Consider the following 22,591-nt stretch of genomic DNA (forward strand, 5'->3'; position numbering starts at 1 on the left):
TTCCACTGTGAGTCTTGAGTGTGTGTCCGGATGTTGAAAACAACTAGTGTGTTCACAAAAAAAGGGAAAGGTGGAAAAAAAAATGTTTTTACAATAAGAGGGTCAAACTGATGTCATACCTGCTCATTGCAATTGTTTCTCTGAATATTGCATCTACTATTTAAATTGCAAAAGAAAGCACAGACATATTGTTGTAATCCAACTGGTCCAACCAATGTTCTCAGCCAACAATAATTTTAGATTATTATTGTTATTATTACTCTATATTTTTTACTTTTATTAGACAGTGTCCAAGTAGCTGTAGACAGCAAAAACTGGTAGAGAGATGACATTAGGAAAAGGTCCTGTGACAGCTTAAACCTCAGGACATCACGTTGCCGTGCCCATCAGACCAGCACAAACAGTTTTAATAGAAAAACCGAGACGTCCTGGTGGAGAAGCTGCAATGACACCTCCGCTCCACTTGGCGTCGCCATGTAAAAAAATAACTCCTGTCGTTTTTCTCGTCAGCCTCTCTTAGTGAATTTCTCGGTTGTATAACAACAGACATTTATACAACCAAAGTGAGATGTCCTGCTGCTGACTCCGTTCGGCACTTTCTTCTGCAGCGTCTTCTGAAGCGGAGAGGATGGTCAACCTCGGGCTCACTAAAGTGGACGATGCGCTGGTGGCAAAACATCCGGTGGGTGCATCTGGTTACTGTGGACGCTGTGAGGTGGCGTGTCCGAAAATTAATGATCAAGTGCTGCAAACACAATGTCAGCTGTGCAGCACACTGGGAAACCACAATATTGAACTGAGCATATCACTGTGGCTGTGTGTGTGTGTGTGTGTGTGTGTGTGTGTGTGTGTGTGTGTGTGTGTGTGTGTGTGTCCCTCTTGTTTTTAGGGTTTAGAGAGGTATGCTGCCTGTCAGTCCCATGCCTTCATGAAGGGGACAGGGAGCTTTATTTTAGGTGAGTGAAATGTGCTTCCCCCTCCTCAAGAAATTCACCTGCTCACTCACCATGAAGGAAAACACTGAGAGTTGCATGTCACATCTATTGTACATTGGTGTGTGTGTGTGTGTGTGTGTGTGTGTGTGTGTGTGTGTGTGTACATATGAAAATTGGCACAATTAGAACACAGTTTTGAGGACTACGTTGAATATTTGAATTTACATTAAAAACTATATTCTGTGATCTCTCCAAGACAGTGGCTGCCCCTTCACTTTGACTATAAACAAACCCACCTACCAATTACAATTATGCTTTTTCCAGTAGCAGCAAATATAATAGCTTCCAATGGGGAGAAAATAGGCTACATACTCATAGCATGTGTATGTAAATATGTAGACATATTTAGTATGAAGGTATGGTCCACTATTATAAATAAATAAATAAATAAATAAAATACCAAAAAGGGCCTCCGTTGGTGCAGAATGGCCTGAAGTGTGCTCCTAAATAGATCCCCATGTTAAGTAACCACCAAATGTTTTTACTTGACACATAAAATGTCACATATCTCCCATTCACTTACAATGCAGGCTCCAATGGGGCCATAACTCTGGAGTGTAAAGTCAGTATAGAATAGAGTGGGAATGCAAATTTATTGTCCAGTAGGGTGGAAAGTTGTCTTTGGGTCATCTGGCGGTTGATAAAAAATATTGAAAACATTACAACCTTGGCAGAAAGAGTACATTAGATCTTAAACCGGGTTATATTTAGAGTTTTTCCAATGCATCATTATGACATTGGCAGTGCAAAATAAAGCTGAAAATTAAATATCCTAGAGTTGAGCAAGCCAGCTGTCGTTGGGATAAATATTTGTCCTTTGTTGCCAAAGGTACATTTTAGTAATATACTTCTCACCATCTGCCACCAAAAAACCCCCAGCTGGCCCTGTGGTCTTAATATTAATAATGCATTAACCTATTAGCATGCTGTTACAAAAGTATTATCTTGTACCTAATGTGTGTTGTGCTGCCTCTAGGTGCTGCCGGCTTATTTGCCCTTCAAAAGGCTCTGCAGAGGAGGCTGCCTTATGCTCTTCAGTGGAACCTGCTCATTTCAATAGGTGAGAAATACAGGCTTTCACTGGGAACAGAGAAGCCAAGAGGAGGAGAGAGAAGCCACACACTCAGAACAGGTGTTTCAATCCATGATGAGCAACATAGGCCTAAATCTAGATTATACAGAGAGGTCATACAGCATTGAATAGAAAATATAGAATGGCTATTAGTGAGCAGGAAAGGCCATTAACATATCAGTGATCAGTCTTCCCAGTAAGCCAGCACCTCACCAGTTTCTTCTCTCGTCTTCATCGACTAATGAAGCCAGGGACAGTTATTTGCTGTCTGGTGCGACAGAGATGTGATCTCTCCCTCCCAGCGTCTCTCTCCCTCCTCCTAACCTCCTCCTCTCCCCTCTCAGTGGCTTCGTCGGTGGGCAGCTATGCAGTGACTCGCTGGGAAACCCAAAAGTGCACAGACCTGTGGCTGCTGTTAGAAACGGGCAAAATCCCAGACAGATCGCCACCACAGGGTGAGTACACGTTAGTGCGGTGGTTCCCCAAACCGAGGTCTGGGGATCCCTAGGGGTCCTTGAGAGGGTTGCAATAGGTTCACTATTCATTTTTTCACCATTCATCCAAGAAGCTTTAAAAAGCTTTTTGGAGTAGAAAAAATTTTTATTATGCAGAAAGTCCAGCTGTACATAGTCTGTTTTAATCATAATTTGCTATCTCCCCACTGAACAACAAAATAAAGCTCGATGGTCTATTGTATATGCATTTTGGGGGTCCTTGATAGGAAAAAGTATGATAGTGTACCTGCTAGCCTTTTCTCTGATGCCTGAAAAGTAGGAGATGTAGAAAATGTAATGGTTGTCATATTTCTTCAGATCACACAGAGGAAATTGACAAAACAGTTGTGATCTCTGTATTGGTTTATCTGAGCTGCCAGGGTTCTTCAGTCTTAGGAAATGACATGAAGATGATTTGAAAACTGTTTTTTTTTTTTTTTTTTTTTGAGTGTGTGTGTGTTTTCACAATATCTCTCTCTCTCTTAGCGCCCACACCAGAGGAGCCAGTAGGACCCAAGAAGACAGTATATGGTGATGTGATGGAGTGACAGTGCTTTGAAACAGTAACATTAAAGACAGACACACAGATACTTTACTGTAAATATGGTCTTTTTTTAAATATATAATAACCTTTTTCAGATAACGTATCTAATTGGAAAGCATAGGTTTATTTGCTTCATGTCTCACTGGATGTCATCGGATGTCACTGGATCTGTTATGATATAAAGTGTAGAAAGAAACCCGAAAGTGAGGTGGTTCTTATTTACTTGCATCCTGGTTTTTGAAAGTTTGCTGCTGCAGAATCTTAGACACAGAGCTTTTTTTCCCTCAGTGCACCACGAGAATGGAATATTTCTGAATTGCTGGCGCTTTTGAATTTCATAACACACAACAGCGTAGAAGTGTGGATAAACAGACACATTTGCTGAATCAGAGGTCAGGAGTTTGTTTTGGTTTTGAAGGGGAATCTGATGTTAAGCCCATGATCCAGTATTATTTTGATGTGTTTGTTGGCATGACATGCTGCAGAATTACTTCTGCAATATGAAGGTCTGCCACTAGTGGCCGCTCTGCACCCGATGGTGCTGGGGGAGCTGTTCATTTTGTTTCCTCTCATGGATACAACAACCCAACAAATGACCATAAATTTATGCATGAGTGCATTGAATGCCCAAACACTGTTAATGAGATTTGGTCTTTCAGAAATATGAGCTATATTAGAAATTCATATGTTTAATTGTGTTATGCCATCCACTACAGAAATTCAATTCTTTTTGTGTGAGTCATTCTCTGTAATGAACATGCTCCTCTACAAATTAATTTACTTTAAATACTACAGTGTTTATTCACCCAGTACAGTTATGTTATGCTCCAAAGGAGTGCTATGTAAAACTCCATGAATTGGGATTAAATGCTAATATTAATTTAGACGTGTTGACAACAGGAACGCAGGCCACAGAGATGAAAAGATGGGAGGGGGAATCCGGATGCAAATTCAGTCTCTGCAGTTGTTCCTGAATAAATTATGATTAAATTGAGTGGAAATTAAAGAACTGAGAGTGGAGGGAATGACAGAGAGGGATAAAACCATAGTGTTTCTGTCATTTTAAAAGCTTTCTCCATCCTGCTGTAGCTTTCCTCAAATAATATAAGTGCTAAGGTAGGCTTGTTAAGACTTAAAAACTAAGGCAGTCTTAGGTGTAATCTCTTGATACACCAGCACAAACCCCCAGATCTGAGCAGCTACCTGTGAACTCATTTGATAACGATGACAGATTCCACGTCATATTTGTATGAATGTCCACTTTTCCTGATTAACCTGAATGACACACAAGATTCTATTGTTTTTCTCTGCCAGTCTCTCTTTTTTCTGCTGGAATAAATCTGAATGGCCACTGGCAATTTGAATGTCAAAAGACACAGGGCTTTAGAGGCCGCATTCAGGCAAATCGATAGTTTTTGCACTATGAGTGAAAACTTTCTATCACACCTTTTTGTGAATTTTACTCACCTCATAGGAAGCAGAGATGGAATGAAGCGTCCCTGTTTTTGAATTTATGTTGAGGCTCTGGATGTTCCTAAACAGGCACTTGGCCTGGGAAGATTAAAAACAGCCTGGGAACCAAACAGCTCCCAGGATTACTTGGGACAAGACTGTCATATGAATGTGCTGGTGGGTGTCCCTCATACCGTGGTGGGACAGTTTGACCATGTGGGTGTTTGACCCAGTATGCTGTTTTTTCAGTCTGAGACTCTCGTCTTTGCTGTCTGCTGCTCCTCCAGCGTCTTCTTCTAAAAGACTCTTAATCCGGACAGATCTCTAATAAACAAATCTGCGCTCTCTTTTCCAAAAGAGCCTTAGAGTTCATCTTCCAAGAAAAAAATGACAGTCCAACTGTAGACCCAGAACAAGAACTGGAAACCGGGGATAGTAAGAGTGCGGCTGATGCATTCTTCATTTCTGCATGATGATGTTTGAGTGTTTTCATTTACTATAAGACTTGGCATTTGTTTAAATAATGACCAGGGCCGTAGCGGACATGGGGGAGGGAGGGGGGCATGTCCCCCTCACTGTCCTCTCTGTCTCCCACACTTTATTATAACCACCTATAAATCGTTATGGTTAAAAAAAAAAAAAAAGTGGGAGGAAGGCAACAAGCAAATTAACCAAAAAAACCCCGCAAGTTCACATGTAAATAAAAAGTTATATATACAAATATACAGTATGTTTAAAATAAAATTACAAGAATATTACCACAAAATTACTCCAAAAACCTGAAAAAAGATGTGCCGTTTGAATCTCCATTATAATGCAGTGTTTCCGTGCATTCATATACCAGCAGGGGCCCAAACTGCTATGGAAAATGAAAACTTTTAACTAACTTGACTAAATTGTCAACCAAAGCATAACCCTTTATAGGGCACTCATTGAAATACTTTGAAATTCAGAAAAACAACCCTAGACTGTTATTAGTGAACATGACAGGACTTCATTACTTTTATAAATTTTTTCAAAATTTTTCATTTTCCTATAGAAAATAAAAGCCAATGAGATTGGTCAAATGCCACAATCATGTGACCTGGGATGTAGAGCGATCTTTGCTGATTGGCTGGGTGAAGACCAAATGATTATTGAACTAACTGAGACAGGGAATGGGCCTGATATGTAAAATTTCTGAAATTACCAAAAATAGTCACTTGCCTGATAAAGGGATAAACATATAAGGGACCTCCATTTTGAAATGGTGGCTACATCATTAGAAAGCATTCTTTATTATTTGGGAACTAAAAATGAATGCTTAATGACTGATTAGCCATAAAAAAAATATGGCGAGACACTGCAAACCTGAGCATGGCATGTGGTGGTCAAACTCCTGTACAGAGAAGTGAAATGTGACTGTGCTTTTTCTGAACCCCACTGTGACTGCCGTTTGCATAGCTCAACAGTTTCTCTTTCACTACCGTATAATAAGGCATTATTAACGTAAAATCTGCTCCAATCCAGGTCCGTGAAACAATGGACTCTTTCAGGAATGGTGTAACACCTTGTGTGAATGAAATGACCAAAGTCCAGGTCTTTGATTCCTGGGGAACAATCCAAAGAAAGTCCACTAATGCTGGGAGCTGGAAACAGCAGCATGCACAGGCAGACTGAAAACAATGTACAGCCAGTGCTCGTGCAAAATAAATAAATGCTTGCATGGGAGATATTCATGGTGAAAGGCATTGGGAGTACAGGAAGACTTTGGCTTTCATTGAATGTTCTTTTTTCATCTCCATTTCAGTGCAGAATCCACTCCCACTCTCACACTCCTCTCGTCCTCCCACTGTAATGCAAACCTGATTCAACACCTCTGAGATTTGAAGGATTTGAAGCTCCTCTCCTCCTCTTCCCAGAAAGAAAAAAGAAAAAAAAATCCTATGTATTGAATCAGCTCTCAAATCCTTTATCACATGCACAGATAAAGGACAGACGCAGAGGCAGACTCAGAATTGGAGAGTGTGTGTGAGAGAACTGGTTGGCCACTGGAGGATTTGTATATTTCTGATAACCAAAATGAAGGGGCCTTTGAGCACAGGGATGCTTTAAAGCCAGCACAGCATCTTCGTGCAGAGTGTGTGGTGTGACTCTGTGTGCAGCAGTGTGTGTGCGTGACACAGCGAGAGGCAGAGAGGAGGGGAGGGAGATTGAGCGCTCAGTCGTCTGACCCTGTGAGTCTTGTGATCAGAGCTGAGCCGAGCTCCTACTGGACAGTGCCGTCTCTCTCTATCTTTCCCTCATCTCTCTCTCTGGTCACTCTTTCTTCTTCTTTTACACCAACCACTTCTCTCTCTCTCTCTCTCTCTCTCTCTCTCTCTCTCTCAGTGATGTAACAGCAATGTGCTGCAATGCATGAAATCAAGTTCAAGTTGATTTATTTGTACTGCTCTTAATCACAGATAAAATGGGCCGATGTGTATCTATAATCAACAACAAATCCGAACAAGGTGACAAAACAAAGTGTTTTTTTGTGCCACTGGAAAAACCTAAATCCCTCCTGGGCTAAATCTATACTGTGAAACTGTGTTACTGGGTCTTGACTGCACTGCATCTATTGGCCCCTGCCCTCTGGCCCCCTGGAAGTCAATTCCCACAAATTACTGTGTTAACAATAACAACTGGTGTGAGATTGATTGCTTTTGGGAGGGGGGGAGATGTCAGTCGTGTGTGTGTGTGGGGGGTGGGGTGCTGTGGAGGAAAGTGAGCGCACCTCAGCTAAGTTCACCCACTTTCAGCCTTATAAGATTAATTTTTGGCATATGCCATAGCAACTCCATCATAAAAACTTGCACTTTTCCAATTGACTTCTCGCATTAAAATTAAGCGTATGACTTAGTATTACATTAATGTTATATTAATCGTAATACATTTGCATATAAAATAATACATTTTTGACTGTAGAGTCATTCTTCAAGTATTGACAGATTTTCAAGTCGATTTTTTTTTTTTTTAACATGTATGCCAGTGAAGCATTTTGGAATCTTAATATATGATGGATATGGGTTTTCCTTTAAAGGTAATAACAGCAACAACAATAATACTAATGCTTTATGAAAATTGTTTTTCATAAATTGGTTTGCCTTATTATGACTGCAGGCTGTTGTTCATAGTTTGCCCATCTCTCTGGGGAAATTTAGACCTCAGGCTGTATGAATGTGAGGGTGAATAACGTCTCGGCATTGGTAATAACAAAAGCACAACTCAAACTTGTGCCTTCCTCGGCCCTGCACCAATGGGCGCTCAGCTGCCGCTCACCGCGGCCAATGGCAGGGTCCCAGCGCTCCGATACCCAGAGGTTTGAAGGCGGTCCTGACAAAAAAGAAAGTACAGGGGCTGCAGAGCAGAGCTGCAGAACTGGGTTGGAGAGTTTCGGCGAGAACCTGGACACTGGAAACGACACGATCCACTGAAGATTTGGGGGCAAACACTGAAATTACTCACAAGGAGAAGTCGGTTTCCTTTTCCATGAGCAGGTTTTTGTCTCGATTACTTTGTGTATTTCTCTCGTGGGTTAATGAAAACGCAGTAGCCAAGTTGCGCTTCTAGTTTCTCGCCATTCAGTGGAGAGATTATTGATAACTTCATGGCTTTGATAGCGACCGAACAGGGCTGCAAACTGAACGGGCCGTCTGCAGTTTATGGTAGGATTGAGGCGAGAAAAGACGTATTTCACCGCAAAGCGGACAGTTTCAAACCTGTCAAAATGCAACCCAAAGACGCTGAGTATTCAACAGATGGCCTGCCCAAGGCGTTCCTGCACAGCCTCCGGACCCTGTTTGACATTTTGGACGACAGTGGACGGGGCTACGTCCACATCTCGGAGATAGAGAGCCGCTGGCAGGGAGCGGACACCCGGGACCTCCCCAGCGGGGTGTTGGGCTGCCTGAGGCGGGTCGCCCCGCCGCATGGCTGCCTGACCTTTGAGCGGTTTGTGGCGGGGCTCCGGTACTCCATGCTCAACCCGGAGAACAGCCATCACTTCAAGGCCCAGGCTGCCGTGCACCCGCAGCAGGCTCAGCCGCATCCGAAGCAGCACCTCCCGCCGCAGAAGCCGGCCCCGCTCTCCGCGTGCGGCGCCGGGACCCGCATGGAAAACAAAGTCCGCCCGCTCGGTCCGAGCAACGTGACCAACACCAGCCAGCACCGGGCATCCTCCCTACAGAGCCGGGCCAGGCCCGAGGAGGGGGGCGGGTATCCCGCATGTGGGCCGTCACGTTACAATGCGGGTTTCGAGAGGCCCGGGCGCAGTTTGGACCGGGTCCCCGTCCCCCCGGAGAGCGGCTGTTACCGGACCGACCCGGTCCACGCCGCCAAACCAGCCCTGCCCCAGCAGAGTCGGGTGAGGTCCATTGAGTCTCTTGCGCTGGAGTCACCGCAGCTGCAAAGACCAAGTGAGTGGCCCAGAGGAAGACTTACGAAACATTTAGATAAAAAAACAGCAGAATCACTTGTAGATGTCTATATATATATAGTTTGTGTGTGTGTGTGTGTGTGTGTGTGTGTGTGTGTGTGTGTGTGTGTGTGTGTGTGTGTGTGTGTGTGTGTGTAGTCTCATGTGCACACACGCACATACGCAAAGCCCACTCTGTCAGTTTGGAGTTTAGCTATAAATCAACATTTTATGCAACACAGCCCTTGTCAGACCTAATGGAACAAGGGCTCCCATCCCACTTTTTACACCCCCACTTAAACTGCTCTGTTTGTTTGTGGGTCTTTCTTTATTTGGCTCTGTTGTTGTCAACAGGCTTAAAGGATTACAGATGCTGACTTGAAATAAAAAAAGTAAATCCTGACTGGACACCCAAACTATGCAAGAGATTATGAGTCAGAAGTGGGGACACTTGAATTCACAGGTCTTGTCATGAGAGGTTGACGCATTCCAGTTATTCCATCTGAGCACAAAACTGAATAGCCACGACTGCGTATTTGTGTTGCAATCTTGTCATATACAGTGTATATTATAAGTTACCTGCATGCAATCTTACACAGACACACAGTGTTGGCTTAGTGTTTGTGTGTCAGTATTTGTCATGTTGCAGGCGTACAAGAGAGTGTTTGCTTTCTTTGGGAATGTAAGAAATGTAACTTTAAAGGGGAGTTCTGGCCAGAATCCCAGGAGGGGTCAACAAGAGTAACCTGGGAGTTTGACTGACACACGGCTCAGATATCAGTGTTATGTCACAACTTAAACAGGCCCTTTAAATGCCTCTGCTCAAGTGAAGAGTGCCTAACAGAATAATTGCTGTTGTTACCTGTGCATCAGATCAGAGCCCGTATCTGAAATTCTTGGAGAGATTTTTCCAGAGTTTCCTGGACTATTTGTCTTGGAGAAGGATGAGGAGCTGCTGTGACTCTCTGAAGGGAGCACGGACAGTTGTACAAGTTGTTCAAGTGCTTGACTCGACTTGTCTCAGCTCCACTCTCCAAAGCTCGGTGCACTGAGACTGGGTGCACCGAGCTTTGGAGAAATTGCCCACTTTGCTGCTCATTATCTTGTTCATATGTACAGGCTCTCACATACAGACCCGCTCTTGTTCTTCGTCTCACACAGTCATACACTCTCACGTTCACTCTCTCTCTTTCTCTCGCTCTCTTTCGGTCACACACACACACACACAATTGCGAAAGTCAGTAATTGCCAGGCCTGTCTAGAGCTATAAGTGTGATACATCTCTCTCTCTCTCTCAGGCCCTGGGGCCCTTGACTGCTCACATCAATGGCACTCAGGACAGAGTTGGCGTTTGCTGGGATAGATAGATATATAGATAGATAGGCGTGCTGTAATCTCTCACATGCAGCCAAACCCTGTTGGATTAGGCCAGATTACAGCAGACAGGCCCAGGCTCACTGAAGCACGACAGTGGTGCAATCCTCCTCACCCCGCTGGACATCATCACACGACCTCGCCTCTTTCCCTCTCTCTCTGTCATTTCCTCTATTGGTTTTGGGAAAGGTATTTGATGTGATACCAATACTAAGTCACACCCTCTGTCTCTTATTATTCTGTTGCAGGATGCTCAATAAAATCGGAGAGCCCACTCCTTAGCAGTCTTTAATGATCTTAGTGACCCTTACACAGACCAAGAACAACTTTGCACAAATATGCAGCTGCAGAAATGTTTCAGATATTCTCTCAGCACAGGCAAAATGAGATTTAGCCTTTGCCAAAACAGAGGATGTGATGTAACGGTTCTTTGTGTCATGATCCTGGGTCAGCATCAGTACAGTTGTTTAACTAATCGCCTGTCTACATGTTACAGGCTGTGTGACTGTGGCTGGTATTCTGGGTTCAGAAGACTGCAGTTAAGAACTTCCTTTTCTTCGTGTCTCATTGATGGGTCAGAGTTGTTTTACATCCATCGTGTTGTAACAGCAGCTGGGTTTCAACATAAGAGACAGGAACGGTCCTCACTTACATCAACTTTAATTTTGGAGCGATGGCAGCATGTTATACGTAGTTTTCCCCGTTAAAGAGTCCCTGTAAACCCAGTTTCTTTCTCTCAGCACTTTCCCAGTTTTTCCAATGACGCGTTTTTGCCTCAGAGGCACCTTAGCACACCTTGTGGATTCCTCCTGCTGACCTTCAGAAACCTTTCAGAAATAGCACCCTGCTTCACTGCTGGCCTGTTAGTGTGTAAGTAAATCACAGGTGTAAATCACATCAGTTACATGTTAGTGCATGCTTGTTAACTGTAGTGTTTACTCAACTGTTGTCACCTGGAAATGCATTTTTTTTTTTTAAATCGCGACAGCATATACTTTGCCTCCTGTCCAGTTTATTAAATTGGCTCCAATTTGTGGTCATAAACTGTGAAATCAAAAACACATCAGACATTACCTGTCAATGTCAGGGGGATGACATGCTTACACTACTAATACTCTGCTGTCTGGTGCAAATTGTCTCACTTTTGTCTACAGCATATACTCAACTAATATATTTTTGATGCTGATTTATGAGACCCGTATGATTGGTTGTTGATTGATTTGTGCACCCCTGGATGGATTACAAAATGGTTACTGGAGTAATTTTCTCAATAAGGTCTTCAAGCTCACCTGTGGTTACTTACATCAATAATTTATCAAATGACACAACACACTAATCACATTAAGAGGCCCACATGCCATTCTTATTTTACACATAAGAAATCTTAGTTTTTCCCCCTAGGGTAAGCAGTGTTTCCCTTCACCACTTGCGTCATTTTTTACTTTGTACCAACCTCCTCTTTCTGTATTTTTTCAAAAGTAAAGACAAATCGTGTCCTTAGTTGAAGTCCCAGTTTTTGTGCATGACTTCATCCTTTGGGTCACAACAAATCAAAGAGGTTTTTATCCTTATCTTTTGGGAAATCCTGTCAAGACTGTGTAATCAAAATGGTTTTCTCTCGGAGTTGAAAAGGATTATTCACTGAATGATTTCTTCTTTTTTGTGCGGGGTGTCTCTGGTAGTTTCATTATTACCTTTTTCATCATTTGGGCTCATGTTTTCAGTGTGCACCACTGAATGGGAATAATCCTGCCTGATGCTGATACCAGAGCTATTTGCTGCAAATGGCTCCCTCATGTGGTTTATATGGGCAACCCATGTGCATTATTATTAGATCAAACTAACCCCTTGTCTCTGATTTCCACCAGTGTACTGTGATTGTATGTCTGCAGACATTGTAACATTTAACCAAATAAGAGAAAATTTAGATTTGCAAGTTAAAGCACCTGATCAGATCTCATAAGGGTGTGAAAATGAAGTCTCTCAAATACTCATTTTTCTAACAACACATGCAAAAACATGACAAATTCTAGGCTTTAAAAGTCATTGAAAAGTCTTAACTTTGAATTTATGAGGTCTTAATTTCAACATAAAATTTCATTCTAATTTAATTTTTCCATTTACTACTTTTTGTCAAAATGAGTTGAACTCAGACTCAGCATTTTTGAGTCAGCTTGCTGAAACTAATCATGCCTTTATACTGACCTGCTACACTCACCTGCTGGGAAGATGACCAAAATCACTTCATTCTTACCTGTAGGGAGAAATCCAAACCTCTTGTACTCATCTATCCCAAATTATGTGGGAAAAAGAAGTTTGCTCTCTAACCTAAAGGAAACTGTTAAAATAAGCTCCTGGGTCCTTTCACGCAGCATGAAGTACAGCTTCTTGTCGGCCCGGAGAGGCAGTTTAATTTGGGCTTTGGAGGGCAAACTGACTCGAGGACAGGCTGCAGGGCATCCTGTGCAGGCCCAGCGTGCTCACCAGGAGTGAGTTTTGGAAGAACTTTAGGTATCATCCCATTGAGGCTGCTTTCATAGGGTCCTGGAGGGCACACCGGTGTTTGATTGGAAAATGTGTTGCAACCTGTTGTTGATCCCGAGAGGCAGTTCGATACAGAGCTGGAGGACAGTCGGGACAGTAGCCCTTCAAAAGTGCCTGCACCTGGGGCTCAGTGGTAACCTGCAAGGCAGCGTGATGCGGGCACCGAGAGGCTTGTGTAAATAGAAAATGGATGGCAGCATGGCAGACGCTTTAGTGGCTGAAATGGAAAGTTGTGGTATGAGAAAGTCAGGCCAAATTATGGTATGGAGGACAGTTGAGTGAGGTGCAATAGAGGCAGGTGGATCAAGAGCCTGGAGGGCAGCTTGTCTGCTGTGTTTTTATGTGTCAGAGCTTTAATTATTTGTCTAATCTAATCTAATCTAATCTAATCTAATCTAATCATGTTTTAACTTATGCTTGTGTTATGTTGTTATTTGAGGTGAATGTTGGAGGTTTATTTCATGTTATAAATAGGTTAGGTTAGGTTTTGTGTGTTTGATTTTTTTGTTGGGTGGTTTTAGGTTACATTATTATTACTACAGTTATTCATTTTACTTTAGATGGCTTGACCTCATCAAGCCGTGAAGCCGTGATGTTACATTATCAGTTTTTTCTGAGTAGTGTCCAGCCATGCTGCTCTCCATCGCTCTCTGAGTCCTGCCTGTGAGTTTGAAGCACATGTTCATGTCAGGACTCTGCTGGGACCTCGGGGGCACGGCCCTCAGCCCCACTTTGGCTCTGTGATCGTGCAGTTTGGGACCGGGACTGGGACCGTGAGTGACGCAGACTTGGGTTTTGGCTTGGTCCCCTGTGGCTTTAGTCTCAACACTGCATCTGGTCTCTATGGTTCCTGGGCTTGCACATAAGGAAATCATCCCTTGAAACAACCACAGCAAACTTTCTCACGGTTTTCTCTATTTTATCTCTCTCTGCTCTGACGAGTGTCTTTTTATTCCCCTTTTCTTGTTCTGTTTCCCTTTTACCAGCTGTTGCGTGTCCAGTGCTTCTGATTTCTCAGGAAAGGAATTTCCTATTTCTGGCAACATTACTTTCTTGTACTGTTTTACTTATTTTATTTTATTTTATTTTAATTTATGTATTTATTTATTTTCTGGTCACATTCAGACACATTTCACCTTCCATTTTATTGTGTTTTATTTATTTATTTATTTATTTATTTATTCATTTGCTAATTTTCAGATTTTTCAAGTCAAGCATTTAAATAAATTAACCATTCTTTTTTCTGGTTCTGGTAATTTATTTTTTGCTAGTCTGCTCACTGCCTCTTTCCCCATATTTTTGGAAGAAATTTGCTCAGATTTCAAAGGGTTGATTAGTTGATTAGTGGGTGCATTCCAGGCGGCACTGCTGTGTTGAAAGTGACTGGAAATGTGTGTGCGCTCTCACTCGTCTAGGTGCTGTGGAGTCGGGTCTGCCAAGATCTCAGAGTGAATCGGCGACAGGGTTCACTGGCTGCTCCAGGCGGCACGGGCGGAGTCGGGAAGAGCAGAGGCGGCACACCATATCCAATGGAGTAGATTACGGAATGGTTAGTACACACACACACACACACACACACACACACACACACACTCAATCACTTGAAGCTAGAGCATGCACAGTGTGCTGTAGCAGTGCCGTGCCAGGCGTCTTGTGAGAAACACGACTGCATGTTGACGGCAGTGTTTACATGTGCAGATAAATCTACCCTGAGGGTTTTTTTTTCCACAAAGCAGGATCAGACAGAGAGGTAACTGTGAAAAAGACCGTGCTATGTCCTGGTGATACTGACTTGAATCGGTAAAATGTTTAGGAATATGATTTGTTGCATGTTGACAGTAATATTATAAAAAATATTTTTCAGAAGATATTTCATAACCCCCTTTTACAACTATTCTGACTTGCGTCTTTGTGAAATGCCACCCTGGATTTTGGCTGAGCCGTGTAAATGTCACAACTGGGTGAGAATAACCGAGTTCAGTTCATACTCTGATCATGAAAAACCCAGTGGAGATGCATGTCTTGACAGTGGCCTGTACACATTTTACTCCTTTTGCTTTTGGTTTATGTTGTCTAGACAAACAGAGACTCCTAAATTGTTGTGGGCATGCTGATGTCAACAAAACCACAAAGCTTATCACTATGATTATTACCAATGGGGTCATATTTTCTTTCCCATCTACTGCTCAGTCAAAGAAGGTGGTTGTATTTTTTTTATACTATTTTGCTGGAAGTCTGTTGTGTCTTTGGATGGAGGCGGATAATTCTGTTCACTGGTTCATTTGTAGCAGCAGGGAGACTCCAACACAGGACACTGGAGGTAAAACTGAACCTGAATAAGGCCTTAAAATCACAATGAAACAGAAAAATGACTTTCTCACATCATGGAGCTCATTTTCCATGCCAGAATATTTATCTGTTCAACAAAAAAAATACAAAGACTTTACTAAAGTTTTGGTTTTGGTGAGCAAATAAAAATGAAGTCATCACATACAACTAAACTCAGTGAGGGGCTTAAGTGGAGCAAATAGTCAAGTCACTGTGTGCACATAAATGGTCAGTATTCTGTCTCCTGGAAGTATGTGCACGCTGCCTTGAGACTGAGGCATGAGACTGGAAATTGAGTTATGTTATGTTAGGGTGATTTTTTTCAATTAATATTTCAATTAGTAAGACTGCATCTTTGCAGGCTTCTTAGATTCCCACGGTCGTGAGTTTGGTTTGATAATCTCGGGAGGTCTTCCTTTTCTTAATCTACAAATATTGTCTGTAGAAAAGTAAATATTGGAAACATGAAAATGCCAATGCAATGTGAAAGAAAGGTCTGCTTCAGTGCAGGCTACTCTGTTTCACTATTGGCCGAAACACTCCCCTCCCATGCCCCCCAGCCCCCACCCCCCACCTCGCTCTGCCCCTCCCACTCTCCGGTCCTGTGCTCCTGCCTCTCTCTCTCTCTCCCGCTCCCTCACTCTCTGTCTCTCCCCCTGCCTCACCATTTCTCACTCTCCCCAGCTTGCCTCCTCTCTCTCTCTCCTTCTGTCCCTGTTTCTGTTGCCATCTCTGTCTTTTCCCCTCACCTCTTTCTTTCCTCTCTCTGTATCTGGAGAGGCTGACTGGTGGGCTCCCCTGCTTCTCCCTCCCCCCCCCTCCCGCCCCTCTCCTCCTCCCCTTCCCTCTGTCCCTCCCACCCCCGGCCAACTTGGCCCGCTGCTGCCCTGATGGTATTGAGCCGGGTTGGGCCCAGGGGCCTGGTGGAAGCAGGGGACTCGCTTGGCCGGCCCGGCCCAGCCTGGACAGCCGTCTGGGCTGCCTACACTACTGTCTTCATCCCCCTCAGCAGCAGCCTCTACAGCAGCAAGGCTCTGCAGTTTTTCCTCTGGGTGAGTAGGATAGCAAAAGCAATGAGAGGGACAGCAGGGGAAGGAGAGAGAGGAGGTGCGAGAGGATGGGATTGATGTGAGATTATTGACAGTTTTGTCTTTGAGACAGTTTGGGAGTGTCCACTTGACTGTTTGTGGATGTACATCAAGTTATTCCAGTATTTTACCGAGACTGAAGAGAAATAGGGCGGACAGACAGGAGTCATCAAGCAGTTTGGTGTGTATGTCGGACGGGACACTGTCAACCATGTATCTGTTTGTTTAAGGTACTTGGTTGATTGTTTGTGTGCTCAAACTTGTCGGTAGCTGACCCCGAACTTCAAGGTGCGGCGCATGCTCTTTGGACTTGCTTTGTAGATTAAGGTTGAAAGGCCATTACAATGCCCTTTGTGTTTTTAGCTAAGTGGTGTGGGCAACGGGTGTCATGTTATTGTATGTTTTGTGTGTGCATTCATGCCTACTCGTGGACTGGGTTCATTCAGCCGGCTGGGATACTGTGCGCACACACACAGACACACAGACACACACACACATGCATGCACTTTTCCATAACTTCAGTACTGTTGCTGTTCCGCTCCCTCTCTTGTGTTCTGTGTGGATTTTCCCTCTGCCCCCCCTTTTAAAACAGCGGATTTGCTTGCCTGTGGCCCACCGCACAATCATACAGCCTGACACCGGGTCATGCTTCATTCCAGGCACGGATACCCCGCTCAGCCCCCTCCCCTCTTCCTCCTCTGTGAGCTCTCTCTCTCTCTCTCTCTCTCTCTCTCTCTCTCTCTCTCTCTCTCTCTCCTTTCCCTCTGTCATACCCTCTGCCCTCTGTTTGTAAAAGTCTTAAATTTGCATTAACAGGTTGGAGTTTGGCTTCCACTGCCTCTCATCCAGTGCCAGTTTACCTCAGTGAAACATCGCCCCGGCCATGTAACGCCGCTGGGACATGTTTCACTGTGCATGGCTGTGTTTTGCGCAGCAGAGGCAGGGTGAGCTGTGGAATGTATTCAGAGAAAAGGGGGAACGGGAGGATGGAAGGGACGGGCGGATAGAGAGATGACACACCAGGTGGCTGAATGCCAGTGGTGGGGCCGGGGCTGTGGCGGTGTGCCGCATGGAAAGCCTGGTCAGCACAACTCAATGCAGCCCTGCTGGATTGCACGCACACACACACACACATACACACACACACACACACACACACACACATACACACACACACACACACACACACACACACACACACACACACACAAATTTTCCCTTTCACATCTCTCTCCCTCTCTCTCACCCGCTTTCATTCACACACACATACATAAACACACACTAGGGTGGCCATAGTTGAAGTGGGTCTGCTGTTTACCCCATTCTTAGGTTGCTGCGCAGTTGCCATGACACAGGGCTGATTGCTCCTCTAAACATTGTCTCTGTTCAGGATGGGGTGAGAGTCAGGCACAATTGGTACGGCGCCATTGTCTCGCCCAGTACAAAAGAAGTTGCTGCAGATGCCCATGTGAAAAGATCGGAGTTTGTCTACCGTGCAAAGTGCTGGCAGCCCAGAGATATGGAGCTGCATTTGATCTTGGCAGGGACTGTGCCAGCTTTATTAGTGACGGCATGGAAATACAAAAATGAAGTTAAAGATTTTAACTCTATTCTGTATGTGAAACCTGTGATCACACAGAAAGGGGCTGCTGTCTGTTGTTGTAAATGTTTTTAATCATGGTTTTTTCTCCTCTTCCTATCTCCACCATCTCTCCTGTTTCCTTATCCTCATTTTCACCCTCCTTCTTCGTCTGCCCAGTTGAAGCAAATGAAGGAGCTTGAGCAGGAGAAGGACTCCCTGCTGACGGGCCTGGAGGTGGTGGAGCGGGCCCGGGAGTGGTACCAGGGCCAAATCCACAACGTCACAGAGAGACAGCGGCAGGTCGGCCAGAGCACCCACTGCACGGTCAGTACGCTGATGACACCCAAGTTTAACCATCCAATTGCAGAGCCAGGTTTGATTTAATCTCTCAGTTGGAAATCTGAGCTCTGTCTATAATTTAAAGCCTAATCTCATGTACTACCATGTACTTTTGCAGGGTCGACCAATTCAGTTGTGTATTGATGTATTTCAATGTAGTCATTCACTGAAACCACTGGTACATGATGATACAACCCAATCGATAGTCATTACAGACTTTCTCTGTGACTTTTTCTTGGAAACTGCCACACTGTTTTTGAACACACATATACTTCTTTATTGGTAATTACTGTAATCTGAGCTGTCTTCCATCAATTGAGTGAATATGAAAGTTTATAAAGTTTAAAATGTTGTAAAGAAGAAACAGCATTTGAATGTAGCCTTTCTAACCAAGTTTTCCCCTGGTGTGTTGAATCATTTTCCCGCAGCTCTTTCTCTTAACTCTTCTTATGTCTCTGTATTTTCTCCCCTAACAGGACTTCTTCACAGAAGCCACTCAGAGTCGCATGAATGTTCTGCTTCCCAAACTGCAGGAAGTCAACCGCTGCCTTAATGACCTCATTTCCTGCACAGGGATGGTGAGTGTTATTGACAGTATAAGATTGTTTTACCCATCATATGTTTAATAACACCCACCAGTCGGGCTTTCTGAAGCATTCCTTGGTGTTTGACAATATGAAAAGACAATTTAAAAATGAAATTTTGCAGTTTCCTTCAACTACTTTACTTTGTATTTTTTAAGGAGAAATTTACCCTATTTCCCCTATAGTACAGCTATTGGCAATTTATCTTGCATTTCTGGGCATTTCTACTTTTTTGTTTGGTGGTGCATTTTCTTCCTGTTCACCCTAGATGATACAATAGAATTCCCAGCACAGCTACAGAGTAATGAGATTAAAAAAAAATATTCAGCTATCCAAAACATCAACAATAAACATGCGGTTTTGGGGTCAGTCCCTCAGAATCAAAGAGTAACCCACCATTTTGCACAGATGTTCAGTCATACAGGGAGAAATTCTTGTAGTACAAGATGCAGCGATACTGATTTCTCCACTGTTTGCAGCCTTGATAGACCAGAATGCAGTGCAGCTACGCGACGCATTGTGTTTTAAGTAAAGGGTGACATTCTTACTTTTGGGCATCTGGTGAAAAACATGCTTTCTTTTCCCTGTCTAAGCTATTACTATTAACATTAGTGTTGCTCTCTGGCTGCATGTGAAAAACACTGCTAGATGCAGCAAGTTCAGGCATGTTCTCTGGAATTTGTGGAAAGTCATCCTTGGAAGTGTGGGAAATAACTAAATAGAAGTTGACAAGGCAGGCTGAGGGAGAGTATATACACCCAAAATTTGAAAATGCAACATTTCATCATAAAACAACCCGCTGATTGTACTGAATGTCAGAGATTGATGATATTACATGTAACAGTGTGAGGTGTCTGGGGGTGGATTTTCCCTAAAACAGCTGCTCCTTGTCTCTCAGCAGTCTTTCCCTTCCTCTGGTGCCCAGACGACGGCTCTCTCCACCAGCTCCCAGCCTCTGGCTCCGGCTCCTCCACAAGCTGTCCAGAGACTGAAGGACCAGAACCGTCTGCTCACACAGGTGAACTACATTTGGCGCAGTCTAGTTTCCACTGCATTGCTGCCTACTGACATTTTTTTATTGTTAGATCAACATACTTACGCTTTCAGTCAGGTCAGTCGGGGTCTATGTATGCATCTGTACCACTGGAGGCTGCAGTTTCAGGACCGCATTTCTAGGATTTCTAGGCGATATGACTGACTGTCTCAAATTTTGTGTGAAAGACCCGGGTCCTAGCACTTCGGTCCTGAAACTGTAGCTTCCGGTTCTGCAGACACATAATATTTACTGTCACGAGTATGTAACTAACTTGCTCCATCTCTTTTCTCTTGTTTTCATTTAGGAGGTGACGGAGAAGAGTGAGCGGATCACACAGCTCGAACAGGAGAAATCGGCCTTGATCAAACAGCTGTTTGAGGCTCGTGCACGCAGCACACAAGATACCAGCACCATGGACTCCACCTTCATCTGAATACAGCTACACTAGACACGGCACGGCCATGTCTCTACTCTCAAGTGGCCGTTATTCAGCCACAGTACAACCATCACAAACAAAATGTGACGCAAACATCACATTGTGATTTGATGCTGATGTAACTGCGTCTCCAGTCTCATCTGGAGCAAACGTTTACAAGACTGAAGCAGTTGTATATGGCACGGGACTGTTTACTCAACTGACCACTTGCGGCAGTGAAGCAACTTTAGTCACTACATCGTGAGACCCTGGACTGCAATATGTAACCACTCCTCCCCGAATCAAAACATGCACTGCCTAGAAGTGAACACTCCAAGGAAAACTCAACCTGAGAGTCCATCTGCCCTGGGATCCTCAGTCCTGTTACCTGTTGCCTCCCCTCTTCCTTACCGAAACTACCTACACTCCCACCAAGCTGAAAGCCTGGATTGCTAGCAAGAAGCAGAGCGAAATCACGGAGATCCCGTCACTTGATTACTTGCAAGATAATGGCATCTGCTAGATCTCATGAATGAAACCAGACCTGACCACTCCACTTTTTTTTTTTTAAACCTCTGTCCTTGCACTCTGTAAACAACAGAAAATGAACATTGACCTTAAATAAGCATCTCCTGATGCTCAAGTATATTAGCTCAAAGCTGTTCTACAAAGACATTGGGTGGAGTGATTTCCATTGGGTTATATGCCACATTCATATTGTTGAATGGGAAAATAAATGACCAGCTGTACCTGCTTACTGTGACCTATCAAATTATATTTTATTAAAATCTTTAAAAAAAAAAATACTCTAACAACTGTAACAAATACACCATTTCCAACTTACCCAGACTGAGACAACATGTTCGATACCACTTTCTCTGTACGTCTAGTAGTTTAGTTCCTATGGGTAGCATTTTGTGTTAGCTTAGCATAAAGACTTGAAGTCTATAGGAGTCATTAGCCTAGCTCTGTTAAAGTGAAAAAAAGAACCTTACAGCACCTTCAAAGCTGTCTTAGTTAGGCAATGTATTGTGTATTTTCAGTTTCACCATCTAACTTCTCCTAAAATGACTAATTTTTTAAAAATCCAAGATGTGTATTTCAAATACACATAGACTTCAAGTCTTTATGCTGAGCTAAAATGACAAAAAAACAACAACAACAGAGGTGCAGAGGTGAAAATGGTATCAAACAGCTTGTCTCAGTCTGGATACGTTGGAAAAATATTGTTCTGCCCAAAATGTTGGAGTATTCCTTTAAATTCATGTACTTTGACCCCAATCACACATAAAGACTTACACTATTCCCATATCTTTCCTTATTTCCTCCCTTGCATACGTTAAAGGTAATGTAGCTGATCATAGTGATATCTGTTTTCCTGACATTAGGATGCTTGCCGCCGTGCAGAGTGTTTTATTTCAAACATGAGACAGCCAGCTAGACTGTCACCTGTATAAGTGAGTAGAACAGTGTTTTAATAGCATAGCAGCATGTTTAATGTCATAACCTGGCCTGAATTTTTTTTTAGGCGCTGTTTCAGCATTGAAAAAAGTAATGGGGGAAAAACCTACGAGCCGATGGGATGCGGTCGTGGAGATGATTAAGACGAGTTTGCACCTAGAGGAGACCTGAGGAGGGTAAACATGGGAGACATTGAATGTGTCGGAGCCCTCGGCTGTTTACCGCCGGGCCAGTTTGGCTCAGGCTCACTTTAAATTCCTGCGAGGGCTCCGTGGGACGGTAGACTTTTGATGTCACATCATGTCACAAAAAGACGTTAACACAAGACTGGCTACCTAGTGCCACATCCCCTGTGTGTATTTACAGTGGATTTTTTTTTTTTACTCCTTAAGCCTTTGTCAGAGAGCATGGTTCATATTTTACAGTGAATAATATTTACAATCCTAAAGAGATTTACATTTTAAACCTGGAGATTAGAGTTTACACCCTTCTGTCCTCACAAATGTCCCTCTGGACCAGCAACAGGCTGGATGTGGATGGTTTTTGAGTATACTATATATAAAAAAAAAAAACATTTAGGCATCCACATGTTTACAAAAAGAATATTAAGTTAGTGGGTGGAAGTAGAAAAAATATGTAGTTTTGTGATGGGACTGTATGGTACTGATGGGGTGTCTGCACATGTACTGTTGATGTCTGTTTCCCGCTTGTTTGATTGTATGTCTCTTGCTGCTCAAACTTACTATTTGTGAGTGCAACTCTATCCCCTCTGCTTTCTATCAACACTACTCCTATGAACTTTCACCATAATAAATATGAACAAATGGTGCTAAAATGGTTGTTATTGG

General features: G+C 43.4%; 2 protein-coding genes across 3 annotated transcripts; both read left to right on the forward strand.

The window, feature by feature from the left end:
- The first annotated feature begins 529 nt into the window (after window positions 1-529).
- Window positions 530-3,151, forward strand: tmem141 (transmembrane protein 141). The gene is made up of 5 exons (XM_030066159.1): window positions 530-682; window positions 890-956; window positions 1,972-2,055; window positions 2,412-2,522; window positions 3,048-3,151. Exons 1-5 carry the CDS (start codon window positions 629-631, stop codon window positions 3,107-3,109), a joined length of 378 nt encoding a protein of 125 aa, XP_029922019.1. The 5' UTR covers window positions 530-628; the 3' UTR covers window positions 3,110-3,151.
- A 4,823-nt stretch (window positions 3,152-7,974) lies between these two features.
- On the forward strand, window positions 7,975-21,406 carry sapcd2 (suppressor APC domain containing 2). 2 transcript variants are annotated; one of them, XM_030066149.1, is made up of 6 exons: window positions 7,975-8,993; window positions 14,326-14,459; window positions 18,086-18,232; window positions 18,724-18,825; window positions 19,730-19,849; window positions 20,172-21,406. In XM_030066149.1, the coding sequence occupies exons 1-6, from the start codon at window positions 8,186-8,188 to the stop codon at window positions 20,298-20,300; spliced, it is 1,440 nt and encodes a 479-aa protein (XP_029922009.1). In that variant the 5' UTR covers window positions 7,975-8,185; the 3' UTR covers window positions 20,301-21,406. The 2 variants fall into 2 exon arrangements, with proteins under 2 accessions (XP_029922009.1, XP_029922010.1); XM_030066150.1 differs by having other exon boundaries at window positions 19,733-19,849.
- The last annotated feature ends 1,185 nt before the right edge of the window (window positions 21,407-22,591 follow it).

The sequence above is a fragment of the Myripristis murdjan genome, chromosome 12 (assembly GCF_902150065.1).
Source record: "Myripristis murdjan chromosome 12, fMyrMur1.1, whole genome shotgun sequence".
Classification (NCBI taxonomy): domain Eukaryota; kingdom Metazoa; phylum Chordata; class Actinopteri; order Holocentriformes; family Holocentridae; genus Myripristis; species Myripristis murdjan.